The sequence below is a fragment of the Mus caroli genome, unplaced genomic scaffold (genome assembly GCF_978045245.1).
Source record: "Mus caroli unplaced genomic scaffold, Mus_caroli_1 scaffold_10, whole genome shotgun sequence".
Classification (NCBI taxonomy): Eukaryota; Metazoa; Chordata; class Mammalia; order Rodentia; family Muridae; genus Mus; species Mus caroli.
In genome coordinates this window covers 104,232,399-104,257,406 of record NW_028227265.1, presented here as the reverse complement: position 1 = coordinate 104,257,406, position 25,008 = coordinate 104,232,399, and the positions used below count along the sequence as shown (strand labels likewise).

The 25,008-nt window shown below is 42.9% G+C and overlaps 1 protein-coding gene and 1 non-coding gene across 2 annotated transcripts in view; one reads left to right on the top strand and one right to left on the bottom strand.

The window, feature by feature from the left end:
- The window catches only part of Kcnu1 (potassium calcium-activated channel subfamily U member 1), an 83,901-nt gene that overhangs the window by 15,364 nt on the left and 43,529 nt on the right, over window positions 1-25,008 (top strand). Inside the window, exons 7-13 of the mRNA XM_085843490.1 lie at window positions 2,001-2,076; window positions 14,970-15,140; window positions 17,265-17,356; window positions 18,904-19,014; window positions 20,717-20,822; window positions 23,228-23,310; window positions 24,771-24,840. Coding sequence (XP_085699616.1) covers window positions 2,001-2,076; window positions 14,970-15,140; window positions 17,265-17,356; window positions 18,904-19,014; window positions 20,717-20,822; window positions 23,228-23,310; window positions 24,771-24,840 — 709 coding nt within the window. The remainder of the gene's footprint in view (window positions 1-2,000; window positions 2,077-14,969; window positions 15,141-17,264; window positions 17,357-18,903; window positions 19,015-20,716; window positions 20,823-23,227; window positions 23,311-24,770; window positions 24,841-25,008) is intronic.
- On the bottom strand, window positions 19,490-19,596 carry LOC147002477 (U6 spliceosomal RNA). The gene has a single exon (XR_015048888.1). It is a non-coding gene; the product is annotated as a U6 spliceosomal RNA (small nuclear RNA).

Here is a 25,008-nt window from a genome sequence, read left to right as displayed (position 1 = left end):
TATAGGCAGCAACCAGGAGAAAACTGGCTTCCAAGCAGCTAGGAGAAGGGTATCAGAGCTCCCGTCCCCAAAATGACACATTCCTCCAACAAGGCCACAGCTCCTCGTAATGCCACTTCCTGGGCCAAGCGTACTCAAACCACCACATGTGCCCACTTGTGCAGCAGTGGCATTGCTGTTGTGGGTGGGCCTAACCAACTGCTCTCTGCTTGGATTAGAGACCTGTACCACAGGAGGGAATCCATGCCCGGTTCTGTGAATCTGGTTAAGAATCCATGCCAAGGAAGATCGTATGCACTAAGGAAGGCAAAGGGCACATGGGCGGAATGCTATTGTTTAGCTATATTTCATAGTGTAAAGCTGTCTTCTCAGTACTTACATTTATACCAGCAGACAAATGCTACTCTCAGACTTAGAGACACCATCTTTTCTAGTGATCGGTGGTGAATGCAGAGACTCATGGGTGTATAAAGCACTGATAAGGGATACATGAGTGCTTATCCCCAATCGAGAAATGTGTCCTATCCCTCTAAGGTTCTGGGAATGTTGTGGAAGAGGCAGATGGAATGTAAGAGCCAGGAAATAGGGAGACGGGCTGCCAAAGGTATCTTTTGGGCAAGACACAGCCATTGCAATTGTGAGTTTGCAGTAGCTGTGGATGTGTGCCCTGGGTCTGCACAAGAATATGTCCATTGACAATCAGGCATGGAGCGAGGGGCGGTGCCTTTTGAGCCCCTCCCTCCCTGATGAACCATGGGATACTGATAGGTTTGGGAGATGGAGAGTCAGTTGTGTACCCAGTAAAGACGCCACTAGGCTCCCATGGATCATTCCAATGTACTGCTCAGAAGACAGCTCTAGTTAAATCAAGGGTCATGAGTCTGGGAAAGAGACTGGTAGGGTGGGGATCGGCAGGATCATAAGTTAGGATTGTGGGACAAAGTAATCAACATGCATTGTATACATGTATACAATTGTGAAAGAACAAAAGTAATCAATTAAAGAGTCACCTCTTGTTGGCTAGTAAAGTAAACACCTCTTCAGGTCGAGAGGAATAGCCAACAGTTCCTCAGAGCGTGAGAGATGTCCATCAGCAGCAGGGAACGATCGCTTGGAGCAGGAGAATGGGAGAGTGCTATATTCAAGGTGCCAGGTTCAAACCTAGCATTATAGATAAATAAAAATAGTGCAACTTAATATCTTCAAAAGACAATAATAAAAGTCTAAACTTTCTCCCTTTAAAACAGTGCTGCATTCTTATTAGAAGTGTCCATATTATAGTCTAGGTGCATCTCAATTTTAACTATGCATTATGAAGAAATCAAGGCAGAAAAGACTATGTTTACACGGCAAATGACCAGGCCAGAAACCGAAGCTTTTTCGGCTAAACTTTAAGGCTATTCTTGACAAATGTAATCCTCTTTGATACGTTTGCTTCAATGATTCTAGTATAAATTCAGCATATGCTGTGACATCCCTGTAATCTATTCACATCTTATATTACAAGTCTACATCTGGACTCCTGCCATTTTGTCCCACTACATTAGACAAAGTTATATCCTTACAAATCGATTGACTATTGATCCACAATCATGCCTCTAAAACACCAGGCTGGTGAGTGATACGGTAAAATCTGTAACGTTCGAAAAAACACATACACACCAGGCGAGTTTCCTGCTGTGTTTCTCCAGGTCATAGCGCATACATGAATGATACAGAGGCCCTGTGGCCATGCTGACCGGAAGGGGAGGGCAGAGCCCCAGGCAATGCTGTACCTTCCAATCTGCAAGCCACACAGTGAGCAGAAAGCTGAGCCCTGGAGGGCTGTGTGTTTGCTTTGATTAAGAACCTGCCTGCATGGGGGGTAGGGTTGAAGGGTATAGGGAACTTTCGGGATAGCATTTGAAATGTATATAAAGAAAATATCTAAAAATATCTTAAAAAAAAAAAAAAGAACCTGCCTGCAGAGACCTAACCGTTCTTTGTCCTTGTTCTTTTAGCAATTCAGTGAAGCTTTCCAAACTGTTGTCAATCGTTATCAGTACCTGGTTCACAGCAGCAGGATTCCTTCACCTGGTAAGCAATTCACAGTCCCTGATGGCATCCGCCAATGCGGGCATCCTCCAATGCGAGCATCCTTGCCGTCCCCAGGGGCATCCACCAGTGTATCTTTGTAGTCTCTAACAGCATCCCCCATAATGGCATCTGCCAGTGTGAACATCCTTGCCGTCCCCAGTGGCTTCCACCAGTGTGAGCATCTTTGCAGTCTCTAATGGCATCCACCAGTGTGACCATCCTTTCTTTGAAACTGGAGAGGGACCACGCCAGAGGTTCATTTTCTTATTTTTAACCTTTTTGGTTTTATTTTTTAATTCCTACCCTCATTTATCATAATTTTGTTTTTAATCTCCCACTATCAAGATAGCTTTGTTTCCTCTTTCATTATTTCTATATCTGGTGTCAGGGGGAAAAAATCTCTTCAGGTCTAAAGGTCTATGATATATAAAGCATAAGATTTATTGGTAAATCTTCATGGAGGTTTGAGGATTCTTAACTTTTGAATAACTGTGTAAACTGAAAGAAAGGAGAAGCTAGGACTGAGGTCCAGTCCAGTGGTAGAGCTCTTGCCTGTCCAAGGCTGTGGGTTTCATCCCCAGAACTTAGGGAGAGAAGCCCACGAGAGAAATCCAGACTTGTGAAAACCGGATGGTTATTGGGAGCCGTTGAGTTGCCATTGGAAAAGAGAGATCTGGAGCCAGCCTTATTCTTCTGGAAAGGGCTTGTTTCTGCTCTGCTGACTGGGGCACTGTAAGGTTCCTCAGTAGGAAGGGTTCGGGGTTTCACTGCTGGAGGACATTTGAGTTATCAGAAGTTGCGGGGCTGGGGTGGGGTGGGGGGTGGGAAACTGAAGAGCAGTGCTAAAAGGCTTCAGACCACAAGTCTTCAAAGAAACAGAAAGAAAACAGTAAAAGTCCTTTTGACCTGAGGGTCTCTTTCAAATTAACTTAATGATAACTATAAAAATATATATAGCACAGCTTATTAAGAAAACAGTCGGGGCTGGAGAGATGGCTCAGCGGTTAAGAGCACTGACTGCTCTTCCAGAGGTCCTGAGTTCAATTCCCAGCAACCACATGGTGGCTCACAACCATCTGTAATGGTCATCGGATGCTGTCTTCTGGTGTGTCTGAAAACAGTGACATGAAATAAATAAATAAATCTTAAAAGAAAGAAAAGAAAAGAAGAGAGTCAAGCCGGGCGTGGTGGCACACGCCTTTAATCCCAGCACTCGGGAGGCAGAGGCAGGTGGATTTCTGAGTTCGAGGCCAACCAGGTCTACAAAGTGAGTTCCAGGACAGCCAGGGCTACACAGAGAAACCCTGTCTCAAAAAACAAAAACCAAAACCAAAACCAAACCAAAACAAAACAAAACAAAAAAAAAAACAAGAAGAGAGTCAAATACAGAATGCAAACTCTGTTAGAACCTTGGATATTTTTGAAACTAGCCTCACCTCCTCTGAGTGTTCAGGGAGGAGGGAGATTCCTGAAGTGTCACAGCAGGGAGCACTGGATCAAGAGTCGTGTTCTTTCCTGGGCAGAAGCAACCATTGCTGTCCCAGAATTCTAGAGGAGACGCCACTAAGATATCCTCTACCCTTACTTCCAATGAGAAGTTCTCAGGCTCCCCGAGGCCTGAAGGCATGCTTTATTTGGTCTAATTACTTTATTAATTTTTTTCTTTTTCTTTCTTTTGTTAACTGCTAACTCTTATGGAGCATTCATATAAATGTGGATTTCTGGATTCTCTGGGAGAATACAGGAGTCTGGTCACCCATTCTCTCAAAGTCACTAGGGGTCATAAACAGAATAGCTGTGTAGGGCTGTAGGCCCGTGTCTGCTCAGCCACAGGGCACGGCCTTGGGGAGTTTGCTCTTACCCCATGCCGCAGCTGGGGGTGGGTGCTAGGCTGTAGGAAATCATGGAGACACTACTCAGGGAAGCCTCAGGTCTCTGCCCACCGAGTCTCTGGGTCTCAACCTGTGCTACCGAACTTCTGCTTGAGTTTACGTCCCACATAGCTGCTGCCTGCTATAGCAGGGGCTGCTGGACTGGGCGTGTCTCTGAATCTTTGAAGTCTCTTCTTCAATTCTGTAAGCATGGGTGCATGGTGGATACGCAGGACCTCAAGGAAAGGAAGTGTATGGCAGGGATTCATTCAGAGAAATACGGAGAAGCCATCAGAGGAGTGAGAGGATTCTATTCTGAACTGCACTGATTTGGAGAATGTAGACAACAACAAAAGGAAACATTACAAACAAAACAAAACAAATCCAAAAAACCAAAACAAAAGCAAAAACCCCTAAAGAGCTTTATCCACAAAAATAGCAGATTTCTTTGAGAGGATGTTGGAAAAGACACCTCCAAATCAAAGTTATAATTATCCCCCTGCCTCACGATCCTGTACTTGCACAATCTTTCAGGTAACCATTAATACCATTCAAGAAAAATTTGGGCCATGGTGGCACATGCCTTTAATCCCAGTACTTGGGAGGTAGAGGCAGGCGAATTTCTGAGTTCGAGGCCAGCCTGGTCTACAGAGTGAGTTCCAGGACAGCCAGGGCTACACAGAGAAACCCTGTCTCAAAAAACAGGAACAACAACAACAACAACAGAAAAGAAAAAAAAAAGAAAGAAAGAAAAATTTGGGGGTGGTGGTGGTTCAAGACAGTTTCTCTGTGTACCCCAGACTGTCCCAAAACTCATTCTGTAGACCAGGCTAGCCTCAAACACAGAGATAACCTGCCTCTGTCCCCCAAGGGCTGGGATTAATGGCATATGCCACCACTGCCCAGCGAATACCATTCAAGTTTGAATATTAACTAGAAAGAAATCTGTATGGTGCCTAGGCTTAAATTTCACACACACACACAATAACAAAAGGTTGTTACAGAACACCATGGATATAAACTGTTAAATGTAATTGGCCAAAGGGAACGATAACAAAAAAGTTAAGAAAAAATACCTCCTTGTTTGAAGAAGTACAAATGAGCATATAAAAATCTAACATTATGCTTTATATGAAGGCATAGAATATTTTGACCATCAGTGGAATAGCCACTCGTAACTAGCCCATGACAATCAATATCTCCTCACCCATGCTCCTGGAAGCAATCCTAATAACCCAGGGAATCAAACACAAAACCTCCAAGACAACAAGAACACAAAAGACTCGTAAGTAGGAGCAGAACTTGTTGGGACGAAGAACAGATTCAGTGGGAGAAAGTCTAATGAGGGAAGGTGGAAATGACTGAAATATATTATATACATGTATGAAATTGTCAAATGTAAATGTAAAATGATTTCTAAAAATCATGAATGAAAAATATGTGACTAACAGATTATGAAACCTTAGAAAAGAGTAGGCTCAAAGATATCAGAAGAATAAACTGTCTTATGAAGCTGAAGCCATATCGGGGAACAAGACAGAACAAATTCAGAAGCAGGGAGGCCAGCCCTGTAGTGAAAGACTGGCTGGAGAATAGACAGAGATACACTTAAGGATCTACCCTCTCTGTCATGTTTGAAGCAGCCTCTGATGTTCAAGGATAAGAGAGTAGACGCTGAAGAAAGACAGGCTTTTGGAAGGAAGCAAAAAGAAACAGCATTGGATTTCTCGGTAGCATTGATCAACACCAGAAGACAATATGAAGCTTATATGAAAGTGATAGAACCTAGTGGGGAAACCCCCACTCAATTTCCGATTCTGCAGGCACCCAAAGAATCATGAAAAGGCCTTGATGTAATTATGTGAAGTTGTTTAATATCGGAGCTCCGGACCGACATGCAGCTCCGGACCAACATGCATCCCACACAGGAGATAATGGATGTCGGCCACGAGGCTCAAAAGCTGGGGGTTTTTATGGGGTAAGGGGCTTAGGGGTGTGGAATTCAGCATAGGGACACACTATTGGCTTATTCAAACATCAGCAGAAAAATTAAATGTATGTGCAGGGTGTCAGAGTTCTGTGAGTTGTTGACTCGGTTTAGATAGCCCTGGTATATCCTCACAGTCCTCTTTATCTTTAAGGTTAAGCTGTTCCCAGGAATGTTTTAATTACGGGGCATACCTGGGTTTGTTTTTCTTTATTCTCAGCCCCAGGCAGCCTCTAGGCTCACAAACAACCAGCAATTTCTGAGTACTTCATATGACTTACAGGTCTTGAAATTTCATCTCTCTTTCATTCCCCTCTTCTTCTACTAAGTAATTCTAATCTTAGAATTTCGGAAGTCTATCTCTATGTGGAGAATAGAAATCATACTCTTCTTCTATCTTAACTTTAGGTTGGTGTTGATGCTGGAGGACCATAAGCTGTAACAAAAACAGAATAAGAAGGAATAGTAAACAGAACTAGGCAGGGACTTTTCTAGTGAAGCTTGAGGGTCTGGGCATGATGTAGGTGCATGTAGATCAGATCTCTGGCTGGAACTGGTGAGATGTCTTTGGGGTACCCTGCTCATTCGCTGTAGCCAGTTGTGACCAGACTTCTTTCTGCACCACCTGCAAGCCTTTTAACTTAGCATACAGATCATTATTATAACAACATAGGTTTAAACACATCATTTTAAGACAGTGATGGGCATGGGAGTCCCATAAAGGATCTCAAAAAGAGTAAGTCTGAATCAAGAGGGAGTGTTCTCAGTTCTAAATAGGGAAAGGGGAAAGAACACCAAGTCTATGCCAGTCTCCATGGTTAATTTTGTCAAGGCCACTTTTAGAGTTCTATTCATTTTTTCTATCTGTCCTGAGCTCTGAGGTCTGTACACACATTTTCATTTGACCTCTAAATACTTGGCCACACCCTGAATTACCTGGGCAACAAAGGCAGGGCCATTATCTGACGCTATTGTTTTTTGGCACTCCGAACCTTGGAAAATTTTCTTTAATAATCTTCTTGATGACTATCTCAACAGTCTCATTTTTACAGGAAAAGCTTCTATCTTGAGAACGTTCACAAAAACCAGAAGGTATTCATACACATATTTTTCTCAGTAAAGTCTATTTTCCAGTAGATGTCATGTCTGTCTTCCCATGGGAGGACTAGTTTTCTTTCTTCAGTTTCTACTATTCTATACAGGGTTTCTTTTACCAATCTTAATTTGTCTATAACTTGATATCTTCAGACTGTCAGGATCCTTGCTCTTTGGGATGTCTGTTTGGCAGTTAGATCTGCCATCTGATTTCCACATCTAGAAGTCCCAAAGCTGGGGGCGACATTAGGGCAGTCTTAATGGCATCCAAGGCCATCCAAGGTTGTTCTTTATTTCTCTATACGAAGAGTTGTTTATCTCTTTAATTTAGCAAAACCTGAAATCCACAATCTGCAAAAGCCCGCAGTGCCCAGGAACTTTTCTAACTTGTTTTGCACTGGTTGGTGGGGGAATATGAAACACAGTCTCTTTTCTAGCTGCTTTGACAGGTAGGCCACTGGCCTCTTCTAAGGACTCAGCTTCTGTGTTAGCACCCCTTTTGTTATCTCTTTACTTTTAGCCACGAACAGGTGAAGGGTTTGGTCATGGGGGGGGGGTGCTCATCTTCTTTTTGTTGGGGCAGTCTCTCACCCAGTGCCCTTTTTCCAGTAAACACATTGATCTTTAGCCAAAAGCTTTCTTTTGTTGCCAGGTACTATGTAAGTTTTCTAGTTTCCCTGACTCTTGTGGCCAGCATTTCATTTCTCTTATCTCTTTTTAATTCCTTGGCTTCCTGTTTCTTACAGATCATTTCTAAGTGCCAGCATTATCAGCATGTGCCACCTTGCTAGGTTCTAGTCTTTGTTATTTACCTCTCTTTGCTCCTGTTTCCTAACTGTAATGGAGATCTCATATAATGTTCTCTCTATATATATTATCTTTTGTTCCTCCTCCTTGTCTTTGCTTCCTTTGGATGCTATTTAATTATCACATCTATATTCTGTCACTTATCTTTTCTCATAGTTCACCTCTGCACTGGTTTATCTTTCTTTCTCACTGAACATCTCTGATTCTGACTCTGGTCTCTGTCTTTGTCAGCCTTATGTTTCCTTAATTATTCTTCTTGTCTATCTCTTATTTACTGGTTCTTCCTCTAAATATTTCTCATTCAGAGTATCTCTCTCGTCTCAGACTTCTCTAATCTCCTTCATCTCTATTTTTACTTCTCCTCACTGTTAACCTCTCTATTTGCCACTGTCATCCATCTCTCCTGAGTCTGCTGAAGCTTTGTTCTTAGCTCACTTCTTTGCAGACCTCTATCCTTCCTTCCTTTCTCTTCTTCTGCCCTTTCTTATCGACTTACACTAACTTTCTTACCGACTTACCCTGTCCTTCTCTTAACTTCTGTAACTTCTTATTACTTCGGTCAAATTGTTGGGGCACTTTCTAGTCCCACAGAGACAAGACCTCCATCAGAGCCTGGTAGTTAGACTCGCAGGTGCTCCTTACCTTGGACAGAAGCCCAAAGTGGGCAGATGCCTCTCTCACTGGAGCTTGGAACAGACTCACTGCCAGCACCTCAGGGCAGGGCCGCCTGAGAAGAGAAAACACGTAGGGCAGGGAAGGGAATGCAGCTCTCACAGCCGGCTGCACCGGGCCACTGATATCTCAAAGTGAAAACACTTTTTCTGTTAACAAGAGACAGGATGCAGGGGACAGGGGAATACCATTAGGCAAGTATGAAAAGCAACCAGGGCAATGAACACCATAGGATACTCCTGGCTGGCCACTCCCACAGCCTCCTCTTCTTTTCTCTTCAGCAGCCACAACATCCAGGGCCACTGACTTCTCAGGGACCACCCCTCTCTTGCCCCAGGTTTCTGAGCTCATTTCTCCCTAGGCTCCAGGTCCATGGGCAGGACCACTGTGACCCGCTGGCTGCTCCATGGAGTTGGAGTAGGAGGCAGGGCAGCTGAGGATCTGAAAGGAAGTGGTCAGCATAGGGATCTGACAGGATTCTTAGGCTTATTCCAGAGGGCATAACTCAAAAACAGTCGTCAGTTGTTAGTCCAAGTCTGAACACAAAGAGACACACAAGACACACACAGAAACCTTTTTCAGGCAACCACCATAGAATCACAGTACCACAGAAATGACAAACACAAGCAAGACCAATACAGGGCGTCTTACACGCGATTTCCAGAGAAGCCTGACACTATCTGTTCCAGGCATATACTGAACTCTAGCTGCTGCTGGGTTGAGAAGGACTGTTTCAGATCCAACTTCCCAGCTTGACACCAAAGCATCCTCCAGTGTTGTGGCCTGCAATGTTTTGGCACATCTCACTGTCACTGCGACCAACCCAAATGGAAGGCCTCCATGGGAAGGCCCCCAGAACCTAAGACTGGTCTAAAACCAAACCAAGATAATCAGTCAACCCCTTGGGACCAAAACCAGACCTGAAACCAGACAAACCAAAAGCAAAACAGAATCAGAAGGTGGTCTAATGGAGGACACACAAGTGAACAAGACAGACAGACACACAGACATACAGACAGACAGACAGGGAGGGAGGGATTCCACTTTACCTCCGATGTACGTTGTCTGTGTCCCATGATGAAAACCACAAACAAAAACAAGACAGCAACAGAGAAAAAAACACCAGTATATCTAAGCACACTCGTCCGCTCCTGAACTTAGACAACCAGCCAAACTCGACTTCCTGACAGGGGTCGGATTCCACATCGACTCCCTTTCTGGCAGAAAAAGCACATTATTATTTTTCTCACTCTGCCAGATGACAGTCAGACCTCTCTGACTGTCCCTCACCCTGGGCACTTCCTCCAGGGTCACCCTTGGAACGTCTTCCAAGGTCGCAGCCTGCAGAGCCTTAGAACGTCTTTCTCCCACAGCCACTAGGTCCTCACAGGCCACAGTGGCAGCTGCCAGAATACAGAATACCAGAACTGAAAAACCAAGACACAAGGTGGGACTCAAACCCACAATCTCAGAACTGAAAAACCAAGACACAAATTCAGCAGTGCCACACTTAGACACGTAGACAACAGACAACATGCAAGACTCACACAAACACACGTACTTCCAAGGGGTCTTTTGGGGTTCCTGGGTGTCATGCAGATCTTGGTGGAACCTCCAAATGATAGAACCTAGTGGGGAAACCCCCACTCAATTTCTGATTCAGCGGGCACCCAAAGAATCATGAATAGACCGCCCTGATGTAATTGCATGAGGTCGTTTAAGCTCCAGACCGACATGCATCCCACACAGGAGATAACTGATGTCGGCCACGAGGCTCGAAAGCTAGGGGTTTTTATGGGGTAAGGGGCTTAGGGGTGTGGAATTCAGCATAGGGACACACTATTGGCTTATTCAAACATCAGCAGAAAAATTAAATGTATGTGCAGGGTGTCAGAGTTCTGTGAGTTGTTGACTCGGTTTAGATAGCCCTGTTATGTCCTCACAGTCCTCTTTATCTTTAAGGTTAAGCTGTTCCCAGGAATGTTTTAATTACGGGGCATACCTGGGTTTGTTTTTCTTTATTCTCAGCCCCAGGCAGCCTCTAGGCTCACAAACAACCAGCAGTTTCTGAGTACTTCATATGACTTACAGGTCTTGAAATTTCATCTTTCTTTCAAAAGTATACATATCTTGCATCATAAGTCTGCAAGGGAAAACAGCCCCCCTTTCGGAAATGTGTGTTGATAAATTAAAAAAAAAATCAAACCACAGAGGTGAATTAAAAGTAAGAAGTTGAGAATGAAGAGGCATAGCAAAAATGTAATGACTGATGAATTTAAAGACTAATGTCATAACTAGAGAAACGATGCCTGCGTACTGGTATGCACACCTACTGTCTTAGGGTTTTTTTTTTTTTAACTTTTTATTAGGTATTTTCCTCATTTATATTTCCAGTGCTATCCCAAAAGTCCCCCATACCCTCCCACCCTCTCCCCTACCCACCCACTCCCACTTTTTGGCCCTGGCGTTCCCCTGTACTGGGGCATATAAAGTTTGTGTGTCCAATGGGCCTCTCTTTCCAGTGATGGCCGACTAGGCCATCTTTTGATACATATGCAGCTGGAGTCAAGAGCTCCGGGGTACTGGTTAGTTCATAATGTTGTTGCACCTACAGGGTTGCAGATCTCTTTAGCTCCTTGGATACTTTCTCTAGCTCCTCCATTGGGGGCCCTGTGATCCATCCAATAGCTGACTGTGAGCATCCACTTTTGTGTTTGCTGTCTTAGGGTTTCTATTGCTTTGATGAAGCACCACGACCAAAAAAGCAAGTTGGAGAGGAAAGGGTTTATTCGTCTTAAAGCTTCCACATCACAGTTAATCACCAAAGAAGTCAGGATAGGAACTCCAGCAGGACAAGAAACTGTAGACAGGAGCTGATGCAGAGGCCATGGAGGGGTGCTGCTTACTGGCTTGCTCCTCGTGGCTGTGCAGCCTGCTTTCTTATAGAACCCAGGACCACCTGCTCAGGGATGGCGCCACCCACAATTGTCTGTGCCCTCCCCCACCAATCACTAATTAAGATATCCCACAGGCTTGCCTACAACTGGATCTCATGGAGGGAAGTGTTTTCTCAATGTAGGCTCTCTCCTCTCAGATGACTCTAGCTTGTGTCAAGTTGACATGGAACCAGCTAGCACTCCTACCATGTAAGGATGACAAAGCACACGGGCAAAACAACTTAAGTGTGGACGGATTTGCTTTATTAAGTAAGAGAGAGAGAGAGGAGTGGGTGAGATGGAGAAAGAAAGCGAGCCTATATTCGTGGGCTCTCCTTTTTGGCCTTTACTCCACTGAACACCCCTAGCCTACAGGACGACAGCATCCACATTCAGAGCAACCACATGTAGACTGGGTGTTTTCCCTTAGCTATCTCTGGAAATGCTTTCACAGATGGAGATAGAAGTTTGCTCCACGAGCTTCCTGGTACTTCTCAGTCCAATCAGTTTAGCCATCAAGATCACCTATCACACAGTAACTAATGTGAATGTTGAGGTTTGCATTATTATTATTATGTGGTTATTGCGTTACGAGTGACCAGAGGTGAGGAGACGGGGTTCCTATGTCTCCTTCCTTCCTTCCTAGAGTATCTTATTTAAAGTTGAAATGTAGATGTGGAAAACATGAAATTCAGTTTGAACTAAGATGGAATAGATAAGAACTCTACGTGCCCATGTTTATAATTCTTTGGCATTAATGTAGCCCACTCCCCATTGACTGACCGTTTTGTGCTACCATGGTAAGAAGAGGAGCTGAATGAACTTAGGGACCAGCACGAGGCTGTTGTCTCTCTCCCACTGTAAACATGAGGGCAGAGAGGCTGGGGCAATGAGAAGGGATTTGAAATATTGAGTGAATATGCCCAAAGACGACGAGTTAAACTTTCTAAGGTTATTCAAATATATATGAAGATCTTCAAATTGGAGTTAGTTTCATTTTAGTCTGTATAATATGTTATTCAAGGATAATACTGATGTCTGTGTTAAGATATTACCAAAGATGGATTTTAGTTCAATGTACTCTCTCAAAATATGAGAGCCAGGTGGTGGCACACACCTTTAATCCCAGCACTCAGCTCTGTGAGTTCGAGGCCAGCCTGGTCTACAGAATGAGTTCCAGGACAACCAGGTCTATACCGAGAAGCCCTTTCTTGAAAAATCAAATATATATATGTATGTGCGTGTGTGTGTGTGTGTGTGTGTGCGTGTGTGTCTGTGTGTGTGTGTGTATATGTAAATTCTATCTGTGGCTTCCCAGTTCCACTGTCTTGCTTTATTTTATTTTCCCCAGAGCTTAGGATCAATCCCAGAGCCTTTCCCTTCTAGACAAGTGCTCCATCACTGGGCTACGTGCACAACTCCTCAATCTGTGTGGTTTAAACTTATTTTTAGATGTACATAAGCCTTAAAAACTAGTGAAGACCCTGAGCTGTTAGCACAGTTGATAAGAGTGCTTGCTCAACATTCGCAAATCTCTGTGTTCAGTTTCCACCACCATACATACACATACACGTACACGTACACGCACACGCACACACACACACACACACACATATACACACACATACACACATATACTCACACACATACACACACACATATACACACACATACACACACATATACACACATACACACACATATATACACATACACACACAAACATATACTCACACATATACATATACACGTATACACACATACACATACATGCACATACATACACACACACATATTTGTCATATTGTGTGTAGTGGCACATGCCTGTAATCCTGGTGCTTTGGATGTAGAGACAGGAGGAGCAAAAATTCAATGCCATCCTTGTCTGTGTCACGACAAGGATGAGCTACAGGACATCCGGTGTTGCCAGTGCTCAAGACTTGTGCTTAACGCTTAACATACTCAAAAGTTAGGGAAGTGCTAACACTTGGCACACCACTTGTAACAAGTGACTAAGCACTTGAGAAATGATGTAGTTTCTATTTTCCATTCCAGTCCTCTAAATTTATTTCTGATTTCTTTATTTTTTAATTTAATTTAATTTTATAATTTGATTTCTTTGTTTTTGTTTTTGTTTTGTTTTGTTTGTTTGTTTGTTTGAGATACGGTTTCTCTGTGTAGCCCTGGCTGTCCTGGAACTCACTCTGTAGACCACCCTGGCCTCGAACTCAGAAATCCGCCTGCCTCTGCCTCCCGAGTGCTGGGATCAAAGGCGTGCGCCATCACACCTGACTGTGATTCTTTATTATGTGTAGTGCTTTGCATACATGTATGCATACACCACATAGGCAGAAGACAGTGTCAGATCCCCTGGGACTGGAGTTAAAGATAGTTGTGCTCCTCCATGTTTGTGACCTGGCCCTCTGGAAGAGCAACAAGTGATCTTAACCGTTGAACCAACCCTCCAGTCCCCTCCAGTCCTGTTCTTAATTGGAAAGCAGAAGCTTAATTTCTCCAGATAATTATCAACATTTAATCACCTTTGTTTATGCATAGAAATAACTAAGCGACTGGGCGTGGTGGCACACGCCTCTAATCCCAGCACTGGGGGTGCAGAGGCAGGTGGATTTCTGAGTTCAAGGCCAGCCTGGTCTACAGAGTGAGTTCCAGGACAGCCAGGACTACACAGAGAAACCCTGTCTCAAAAAAACAAAAAAAGCAAAAGAAAGAAATAGGAAATACATAAGCTATTTTGTCCATAAAGATGGACAAAGGCAGTCAAATATAAATATATATTATAAATGTATACATATAAATATATCTTAAATATAAATTTTTGCCTGTAAATTATGTGTTGGTATGAAAATACGAACAGAATTCTGTGTGTATGTAATCACTTTTCTCACTGCCATGGTGAGATAGTTGACAGGGCTCAGGTAAGGAAGGTTTGTTTTGGCCCCACCACAGTGGGGATGTTGTGGAAAGTGAGGCAGCCAGGTGTCTTGCACTCCGTTTCTCTACAGAAAGGAAGCTACAGAGCTTGCGCTTAGCTTGCCTTCTCCTTTTACTCTGTGTGGGATTCTAACCCACGAGATGGTACTGAAGCCTTGTTCCAATCAATTTGGAACATTTATTGTTCCTTAGACACTAAGGTCACATGCTTACACTCACTGAAACCCGAGCTCAACTTCCTTATTGATTTTCCCGCATCTTCTTAAAAATGAAAAGGAAGGGTGGTTTCTGGCTCCAGGATACAGTTCTAGACCTTCAGAGCAGCAGGAAGCACCCACTTTATAGGGTGTTCCAAATCTGGGTGCCTGCCACGTGCCTCCAGCAGATGTCAATGCTAATCACGATGGCGGAAATATAGTTCTCTTGTTCCCACTCGAAATCCTAGGGCTCTCCCAGCAGCCACAGTCATTTGCTCTTGTCTTTGGATTGAACTGGGAGAAATTGAGGCACCATTTGCCTTCTTCCCTTGTCTTCTATTCACAGACCTTTCCTTTGCCATCTCTCGTTGGACAGGTGGAAAATTCTGGTGACCCCTGGCTCAACGGAAGAAACTCACAGACTATGTCATACTTTGAGTCTATTTATCTGGTGACAGCAACAATGTCAACTGTTGGCTTTGGGGACGTGGTAGCCAAGACATCCCTAGGACGGATTTTCATTGTTTTCTTCACCCTTGGGAGTTTGGTGAGGAAATTTTTTATTATCTTTTAAAGTATTAAATAAAGCATGCAGTTAAAATGGTGAGAAAACAAAACATTCGAGAGTGAATGTTGCTTTACTCCGTGCATGTGAAAGTGAAAAAACACACAGACCATATAGTTTCCAAATGATATACCCAGGGACCTGGAGTGCAGTTGCTTCGTTCCCAGGGATGAAGGGAGGTAGGTTCTACATTGAATCAAACAAGCCCATCTTCCTCCATATTTTCCTGTCAGAACAACACCTCCTCCTTCTGAAGAGGAGGGACATTTGAGATGTGCTTCTATGCCATCACACATCTCCAATGAGGACCCACTTACTACACCACAAGTTAGTTCCAGGCAAGCTACAGATTAGTTTGCATTTATTCTTGGTTCAAGAGAGTATCGAGGGCAAAGGAAGTCTCGCTTCTCACTTTGATCTCTTAAAAACTGTAACAGTGTTTTTCCACAACCGATGCTACCTTCGGACAGTTCAGTCATCACCTTAGACCCCTTGGTATCATAGGAGAGCGATTTTTGTTTCTTTGTTTGTCTTTTTTCCATATAGTGTTCTCTGTGTTACTCTAGCCATTTTGGAACTCATAGATCAACCTGCCTCTGCTTCCCAATTGCTGGGATTAAAGATGTGCACCACCATGCCCAGCTACCAGGTTTTTGTCTTTTTTTTTTTTAATTACTGTCTAAACAGTGTGAATTCATAATAACAAAGAAGTTAGAAAACATCAAGTATAAATGTCCCTTTTATTTTCTCGGATGAAGGGATGAGATGAGAACCGTACCATAGCTGTGCCAACACAGCCCAGAGCATTTCTTTCTCCATTCTAACTATCCCTAGGCCTAGGGCTGGGATCATCTAGATCCATACAATCGAATTTTACAAGATGACTGATTCAGTCTGGCTTCTCTCAGCTTCTCACTGAACTGCTCATCTTGGCCTTATATTAACTCTGGCAATCTGTTCTGATCTTCTGGATCCTTCTCATTCTCTCTCTCATTCTGTCTTCACCTGCGTCTAGCTTGTCCTCTCTGTAACCTGTCTCAGTAGAACTGTCCCAGTAAAACATCACACATCTCTCCTTGTGCTGCTCAAAAGTAGCCTCTTCTTCCTGTGCAGTTCTCATAAGAGTTGGACATATCCTGTCTCTGACCCATTCTGTCAAATCTTTCTCTGATTCATCACATTGTCTGCCCCTCAGTTAGATGACATGGCTGCTTCCTTCTACAAACTAACTTCACCTTCACCTTCATTGTTAGGGAATAAAGGTGTATACTAGGGCATGTCTGTAGATCATACTGTAATCCATGGCATGTCTGCATTCCAGCCAGATCATGTAGACCTAGAAGGTCTGTGGATGCGATCCCTTGTCATAGCAGTCATGTTGCTGGATTAAGATTCCTCCACAATCAAGGGACAAACTCAGAGTGGTTGGTTAATATTTACGTTTATCATTTTGAAAGCTGAACACCATTTTGCTAACTGTAATCAAAATCCTAACTCTTAAAAAACTCAGAGATGTATGGTTTCTTTTTAAAAATGCACTGTTCATTGTTATAGCCTACTACTAGGTCAGTGGTTCTCAACCTGTGAGACAACACAAAACCCCTTTGTCAAGCCTCTATCTCCAAAATATTTACATTATGGTCCATAACAATAGCAAAATTACAGTTATAAAGTAGCAACAAAAGTAATTTTATGTTGGGGGTCACCATGCATTAAAGGGTCACAGTGGGCTGGAGAAATGGCTCAGCAGGTATAAGCACTGACTGCTCTTCCAGAGGTCTTGAGTTCAATTCCCAACAACCACATGGTGGTTCACAATCATCTGTAATGGGATCTGATGCCCTCTTCTGGTGTGTCTGAAGACAGTGACAGTGTACTCATATAAATTAAATAAATAAATAAAATCTAAGGAAAAAAGTTCTAAAAAAACAAAAAGGAATTTTTTAAAAAATAAAAATAAAGGGTCACAGCATTGGGAAGGTTGAAGACCACAGTGCTAGATGAAAAACACACACATGTACTTGTCTTCTTCTTTGTAGTCTTATAATTTAGGGACTATCTTTCAAAACATTAAGCCCTGAGGAATTTTTTGACTTATTATTTTAGATACTATTTGCAAACTACATTCCAGAAATGGTGGAGCTCTTTTCTACCAGGAAGAAATACACCAAGCCCTACGAAGCAGTCAAAGGAAAGAAGTGAGTAGCTTTTCTAGTATAATCTCTCCCATTTGATGCTTTTGACCCCAGATCTCATTTTACACACACACTGCCTGCCATAGTAACAGACCCAAGGTGCTTCATTTACTGAAGAGAATAGGGTTAGAAAGAACGCCATCCAAACAGGATGTTCGCTAATTGATAGATGTTATCATACAGATCTGTTCATATGAGTATTTAATCAACTTACGTCAACCTAAGTGAGAGAGAGAATAATGACACATGTGAATGACAGAATTTTGCAACACAGGAGGTAGTAAATCTATTATGAGTGATAAATAACTATGACAATTTTAACAGTAACAGCACCTTTCCTAGAAATCTTTGTATAATGCAAAGATCCTAAGGTTTGGAGGCATGCACTTTTTGAGATGAGGGAAAAACCACAGAACTGGATGCTTCCTTTTTACTTTGGAGTCCTTTGTGTTTGCATTCTGAAAATCTAAAAGCTGTATAGATACAACTTATCTAAAACAAGTTTAAGCTAATTGCCTCTAAGTCTGACAGGAAGATACAATCAGTTCTCTCAGATTTTGGGTGTCCAGCCAGCCTTAGAAGTGGGAACAAAATACTCAAGGGGGGAAATATGGAGACAAAGTGTGGAGAAGAGACTGAAGGAAAGGCCATCCAGAGACTCCTCCACATGGGGATGCATTCCATATACAGACACCAAACCCAGACACTATTGTGGATACCAACAAGTGCTTGCTGACAGGAGTCTGACATAGCTGTCTCCTGAGAGGTTCTGCCAGAGCCTGACAAATACAGAGGCAGATGCTTACAGCCAACCATTGGACTGAGCATGACATCCTCAATGGAGGAGTTAGAGAAAGGACTGAAGGAGCTGAAGGGATTTGCAGCCCCATAGGAAGAACATCAACATCAACCAACTAGACCCCACAGAGCTCCTAGGGACTAAACCACCAACCAAAGAGTATACATGGAGCGACCCATGGCTCCAGCCACATATGTAGCAGAGGATGGCCTTGTCGGCATCAGTGGGAGGAGAGGCCCTTGGTTCTGTGAAGGCGCTATGCCCCAGTGTAGGAGAATGCCAGGGCAGGAAGATGGGAGTGGGTGGATGGGTGGGGGAGCACCCTCATAGAAGCAGAGGTAGGGGGAATGGGATTGGGGTTTCTGGAGGGGAAATGGGGAAAGGGAGTAACATTTGAAATGTAAATAAAATATCCAATAAAAAAAAAGAAACTATTTAAAAACAATTTGCACAAATACTAAACTCATGTAGACTGTTTTCTCTGTCATTATTCCAGACACCGCAGTGTAACAGCTGTTCACATAATATTTACATTGCATTAGATTTACAAATAATCTAGAGTTGTCTTCAAATAGGCCAGGAGGATGTGTGTAGGTTACATGCAAGCTTGTGTCATTTTAATTGAGGACATTGAACATCTCTATATAGATTTTGTTATTTGGGGGGTTCTTGGAATCCATTCCTTCAGATGCCAAGGGAGAGCCGTCTCTTTGCTCCTCGGGTGATCCACTTTCCCGTTCTTGCTGCCTAGGTTCATCGTGGTCTGTGGAAACATCACAGTTGACAATGTGACTGCTTTCCTGAGGAATTTTCTCCACCGGAAGTCCGGGGAGATCAATATTGAGATCGTATTCCTCGGAGAGTAAGTGCATCTTAGCTGCTGAATCCTTTCTTCAGTGCTGTTCTTAGATAATACATTTTCACCTTGTAGACTATCTCTGCGTTTACCCTAGTAATACTTCTAATATTAGTATACAAAGCTGTAAATTTCACGAAAGCACATCTGTTGTGGCATATATAGTCAATGCTTTTAACATAATTTCTTTCTTTCTTTCTTTCTTTCTTTTTTTTTTTTTTTTTGTTTTTCGAGACAGCGTTTCTCTGTGCAGCCCTGACTGTCCTGGAACTCACTTTGTAGACCAGGCTGGCCTTGAACTCAGAAATCCACCTGCCTCTGCCTCCCGAGTGCTGGGATTAAAGGCCTGCGCTTGGCACATAATTTATTTCTAAGAATAATTATAAAGGACTATTGTAATACTTATCAAGCCAATAGTGCTTTTAGCAGTCTTGGTTTGGTTTTGTTTTTTAAATTTTAAATGTGACGAGCATATATATTTAAGAGTGTGGGATACTTTATGAATCTGCAGGTCATCTTGGAGCATGAATCATGCCAACTTCCTCTGTATTATTCCAATCTTAGCATATGTATTGCTGCAGTGAGCAATGTAGAATATTAATATTGATTTTTAACTTTTAATTGTACTACACAATATGTTCTGTAACTATTTTTTGCAATATGAGATGTTTTGTGGCTTGGGAAATTTATTATTTTACTAAATTTTTTTGACATCTTCAAAGAAATTAGGTTTTCTAAATTACTAAAATGTTTAAAATACTTGCCAGTTATTTACAGGAGTGTTAAAATTTCACTCACCAGTGACAGGTTTGGTTCCTACGTTCTGGCCTGTGTTACCACATATGTTTAGAAGCCGTTTTATTACGTCACAGTTTGCAAACGCTGTATCTTTTTTTTTAATTTTTAATATTTTTATTACATATTTTCCTCAATTACATTTCCAATGCTATCCCAAAAGTCCCCCATAGCGCCCCCCACTTCCCTACCCACCCATTCCCATTCTTTTGGCCCTGGCATTCCCCTATATTGGGGCATATAAAGTTTGCAAGTCCAATGGGCCTCTCTTTCCAGTGATGGCCGACTAGGCCATCTTTCGATACATATGCAGCTAGAGACAAGAGCTCCAGGGTTCTGGTTAGTACATCATGTTGTTCCAACAATAGGGTTGCAGATCCCTTTAGCTCCTTGGGTACTTTCTCTAGCTTCTCGCTATATCTTTTTCTATTTAAGATTTTATTTTAAAGGATGTGTCTGTGTGTGTGGATGTGTGCCCTTGAGTGTAGGGACCTGGGGAAGCCAGAGGAGGGCGTTGGCTCCCCCTGGAGCTGGGATTTGCAGATTGTTCGGAGCTACCTTGTATAGGTCATCACGGAGAGCCTGCTGGTGCTCTTAACTACTGTGCTGTCTTTCCAGCCCCCGAATGCTGTATCTGGGTGATCGAATTGGTTTTGTTATCTAGTGATTCATGTTTGCATGCATTATTTGATTTGGGGGTTTTGGTTTTGAGTCACTGTGATTGCTCAGGCCTGCTCCGTACACTCATTCGTGGACCTAGTTAGCTGTGTCTGCATTCTCTGGCTGTACGGACTCATAATGGAATGCAGGTGTCTTCTGACGGAACTGGGGATTTAGAACGATTGGCTAACAGCCGCCAAACAAGGCCTGCCTCTGGGCTTTCCCACCTTTGCCACTGAACTGTTTCACCTAGGACTCTCCCTTGCGTGGAGCTGGAGACCTTACTGAAGTGCCACACGTCCTGTACCACCTTCGTATGCGGCACTGCACTGAAGTTCGAGGATCTGAAGCGAGTTGCAGTAAGATCTAACTCACTTTCTCTGTCCCTTCCCTAAGCCATATTGCTCTGCCAGAAGTCATCAGTCCAGGTTTGACTGTAGGAGAACGCAGCTTCCATGATTTTAGACACTGATAGTATAATAACTGACTTCCGAATCCTTCTTGACTTGTACCAAATCAACCTCAATGTTGATCTATTCCACCAATTTCTCTATGGGATTTTATTTTATTACTTAAGAGGTCCGGAGAAGGTTACAGATAACAAAGGTGTGTATTCTTTTACCTCTTTTCTTTTTTTTTTTTTTTTTTTTTTTAGATTTATTTATTATATGTAAGTACACTGTAGCTGTCGCACCAGAAGAGGGCATCAGATCTCATTACGGGTGGTTGTGAGCCACCATGTGGATGCTGGGATTTGAACTTCGGAAGTTCGGAAGAGCAGTCAGTTGGGTGCTCTTACCCACTGAGCCATCTCACCAGCCCACCTCTTTTCTTTTTAAAAATATTTTTAAGAAAACATTTATTTGCACAGTATATGATGCAACCCCCCTTTGTTTTTATGTATTCTTTAAGGATTTTATATATGCATAGCACGTGTTTTGCTTCTATTCACTCCACTCCCCATCCAGCTCTTTCTGGATTCCTCCAGGACTCACTCCCTCTCAACTCTCTCTCTCTCTCCCTAATCCAACCTGTGCTGCCCATATACGCATGGGTATGGGATCCTTGACTGGCTCAAGGTCAACCTACCAGGAACCACATCCCTAAGAAAAACTGACTCCCTAGTAGCCATTAACTGTCAATGGCTCCTCAGCTTTTGGCTTGTGCGCTCCTCCACAATCCGGGCTGACTTGTTCACTGGCTCCATCCTGTATAGGTCTTATGCAGGCAAGAAAAGCTACCATGAGTTCGTAGGTGCAACAGCCCTGTCATTCCCAGAAGATACTGTTTTGTCCCGGAACTCCTCAGCCTAAGGATCTTTCCACGATGCACTTTGGCTATGTTCCCTGAGCCTTTGTAGTGAAAGGGTGTGATGCAGATGTCCACTTTGTGGCTAATCATTCGACAGAAGACACTTAATCTCTGCACTTTGATCACTTGTTAGTGTATGTTTTGATCACTGTCCACTCCATAAACTTCTCTGATAAGAAGCTACACTTAGCTATGGGCATAGAAATGATGCATTCAGAAGGTGTTTTGATAGTATGTCCATTTAGCAAGAGTAGTAGATTCTCCCCTGGTGCCTGTGAGCTTCCGGCCATGGGTTTGGGTTTACAGTAACAGGTATGAGCTTCTTTCTATTCCCAGGCCTTAAATCTAATCACAGTTGATGATTCCTGTATCATTCATACCACCATTACATCCATGGGCATAGTTTGCTAGGCCAGTTAATACTGTAGCTTGCAAGGCTCATAGCTGGGTAAGCTTTTTCTGCTGATGACTCCTCCCACCTCAGCTCCCCTTCTTAATTATCGGTTTGCCTTTGATAAGTTAAACATTAAGATAAATAGCAGAAATCACAGCAAGGGCAAGGCTATAAAAAAAAATGAACAAGGGCCAAGTGACTAGTAAAGTTTGATGTTAGCTCAAAACTGGCTACCTGGTATCTAAGTAACTAGCCTGAATAATTCTGTTTAAAGCAAAGGCTCACAGCAGTAAAGCAGTTCTCAACCGGGGGCCTGCATCCCCTTTGGGGAGGGGGGGGTCTAATGACCTTTTTACAGGGGTTACCTAAAACCATGGGAAAGCACAGATATTGGCATTACTATTCATGACAGTAGCAAAATTACAGTTATGCAATAGCAATGAAAATAATTTTATAGTTGGGGCTCAACTATAAATTTAATACAGTTCCCCAACCCGAGGGACTGTGTTAAAGGGTCATAACCTCAGGGGGGCTGAGAACCCCTGGTCTGCAGAGCTAATGTCAAGATGAAGTAGAAAATGACAAGCGTGACCTTTTTTCTGTCTTCTAATTGATACTGTAGGAGTCATTTCAATCATTTTCTTGCACTTTAAGATTCAGAACCCAACTGCTGAGCGACTCTTCACTAGAGACAAGTGCACTCCCGATTCTGCCATTGGCGTCCTGGCAGTTGTCGAGAAAGGTCTCATTGCTTATTGTCCGCCATAGAGTAATAGAGACGTTCGGTTTAGGAAAGCACAAGTTTAAACTGTACCCATTGTGAGGCACATTTAGATTTCTCTAAGAGTTCCTGTGCTCTGGTCCATCAGCTGCAGCCCTCAGAGCGTTTGCAGGACCATGGTCTGGATAGGAAGATGTTTGGTTCCTAACTCCCATCCTGCATGAGCTCTTTTGCTTGGCAGTAGTTTGATGAAACCATACAAAAAGCGCCCCAAAGGGGCCGTTAGAGTATCCCCCCCTGTAATTAACCTGACAGCTGCTATTTCATCTGAAGAATAGGTGGAGAACTCGGAGGCGTGCCTGATTCTAGCCAACCATTTCTGCAGTGACTTACATGACGAAGACAACTCAAACATTATGAGGTAAGAGACCGACGTTGTTTCGCTCTGTTTGCTTGTTTTGTACACTCCAGTGATGGTGTTTCTCTCTATACAGTAAGGACTAAATGAGGGGAGATGATATCTTTAGCTCACTAACTCCATCACCTGCCAGGTTTCTGCCAGTTCTTCCCTCACACGCACCCCAAAACAATGAAGACAAAGGGACAGGCATCCCAACTGCACATGACATTCTCTATATTCTCCCCTGATGCTTCCTATAGATAAGAGTTATATACATTTAAAAGCAAGCATACCCACACCTTCTCCTCTCCTTCTATGGTGGTAAGGATCAAATCTAGGGCATCAAGTGTTAACACTCGACCAACTGAGGTACATTCCCAGCTGTAACACCAAGTCTGTATTTAGACAGTACCATTATAAGACAAAGATGGCATTTGTGAATCCTATTTGTTTCTTTATTGGCATTTCTCTTTGGTAGCTTTAGGAAAAGATTATGTGTGGTCGAGTGTGATATGTGTCTATGAGCCTTGGCAAGTGTTCTCAAGGCAAACAGAATGAGTGTTCCCAACTTTACCTATTTCATATCTGTGAGCGGGAACTTTTCTTGTGGAAACAGAAACTCCAAGTATGAGTTTGGTGGCTCTGTTCCTAGAGCAAAACAAATCTGTGCAGTTGAAGATGACTCCACACAGGGTAAGAAACAGCTGAGGTGTCACACCACACATGCTTCATTCAACAGGACATATATTTTAGGCTTCTTTTGTCCTTTCTTTTTTTTCTCCCCCCCCCCCCCCCCGAGACAGGGTTTCTCTGTGTAGCTCTGGCTGTCCTGGAACTCACTCTGAAGACCAGTCTAGCCTTGAACTCAGAAATCCTCCTGCCTCTGCCTCCCAAGTGCTGGGATTAAAGGCATGCGCCACCACTCCCGGCTATTTTACGCTCTTAAGCTACATCCTGTGGGAACTGAATTAGACATCCCATTCGCCACTTTGAACTATAGCGCACGAGGTTAAGGTATATGAAACTGTTTATTTTTTCCTTGTCAGTGGATCCCAGCTTTCTAACACTAAAACCTGACCTTTCTGTAGATTTGGTTACTTGGTTACTGAAGCTGTGGGTGTCGTTATAAAATGCTTTTCAGGAGACAATACAGTGGAGTAGGGGGTGGCTCAGCAGTCAGGAGCACTCATTGCTCCTTCACGAGACTCAGGTTCAGTTCCTGAAATTCCAGGGACTCTGACACTGTCTTTGGGCCTTGTGGAACACATACATATTCGATGGGAACACTCATATTCACAAAATAAAAATAAATAAATTAAGAAACCCCTCTGCTAAATAGATTGTAGGAACAAGCAAAGAATTTTGTAATGTGCTGAGTTCCTGCCACACTTTTTGACAAATAAATTTAACTCTGAATTGGATTATATTACAGAGCCAGTATGATACATGGCTATTGAACATATTGTGTGTGTGTGTTTTAGGGTGCTCTCGATCAAGAACTATTATCCACAGACCAGAGTCATCATCCAGATACTTCAGTCTCAAAACAAGGTACCACGGCAGTTCATACATTTGGTTGTTTCATCTTTAGATCTCTTCATGAATCTACAAATTAAAAAAATGTCAACAATGGATAAAATCTGGACTCTCTTTAAGATGGCAGATCACTTGGGAAATAGGGACAAAATTAGTGAGTTCAGTCATTAGATATGATTTATA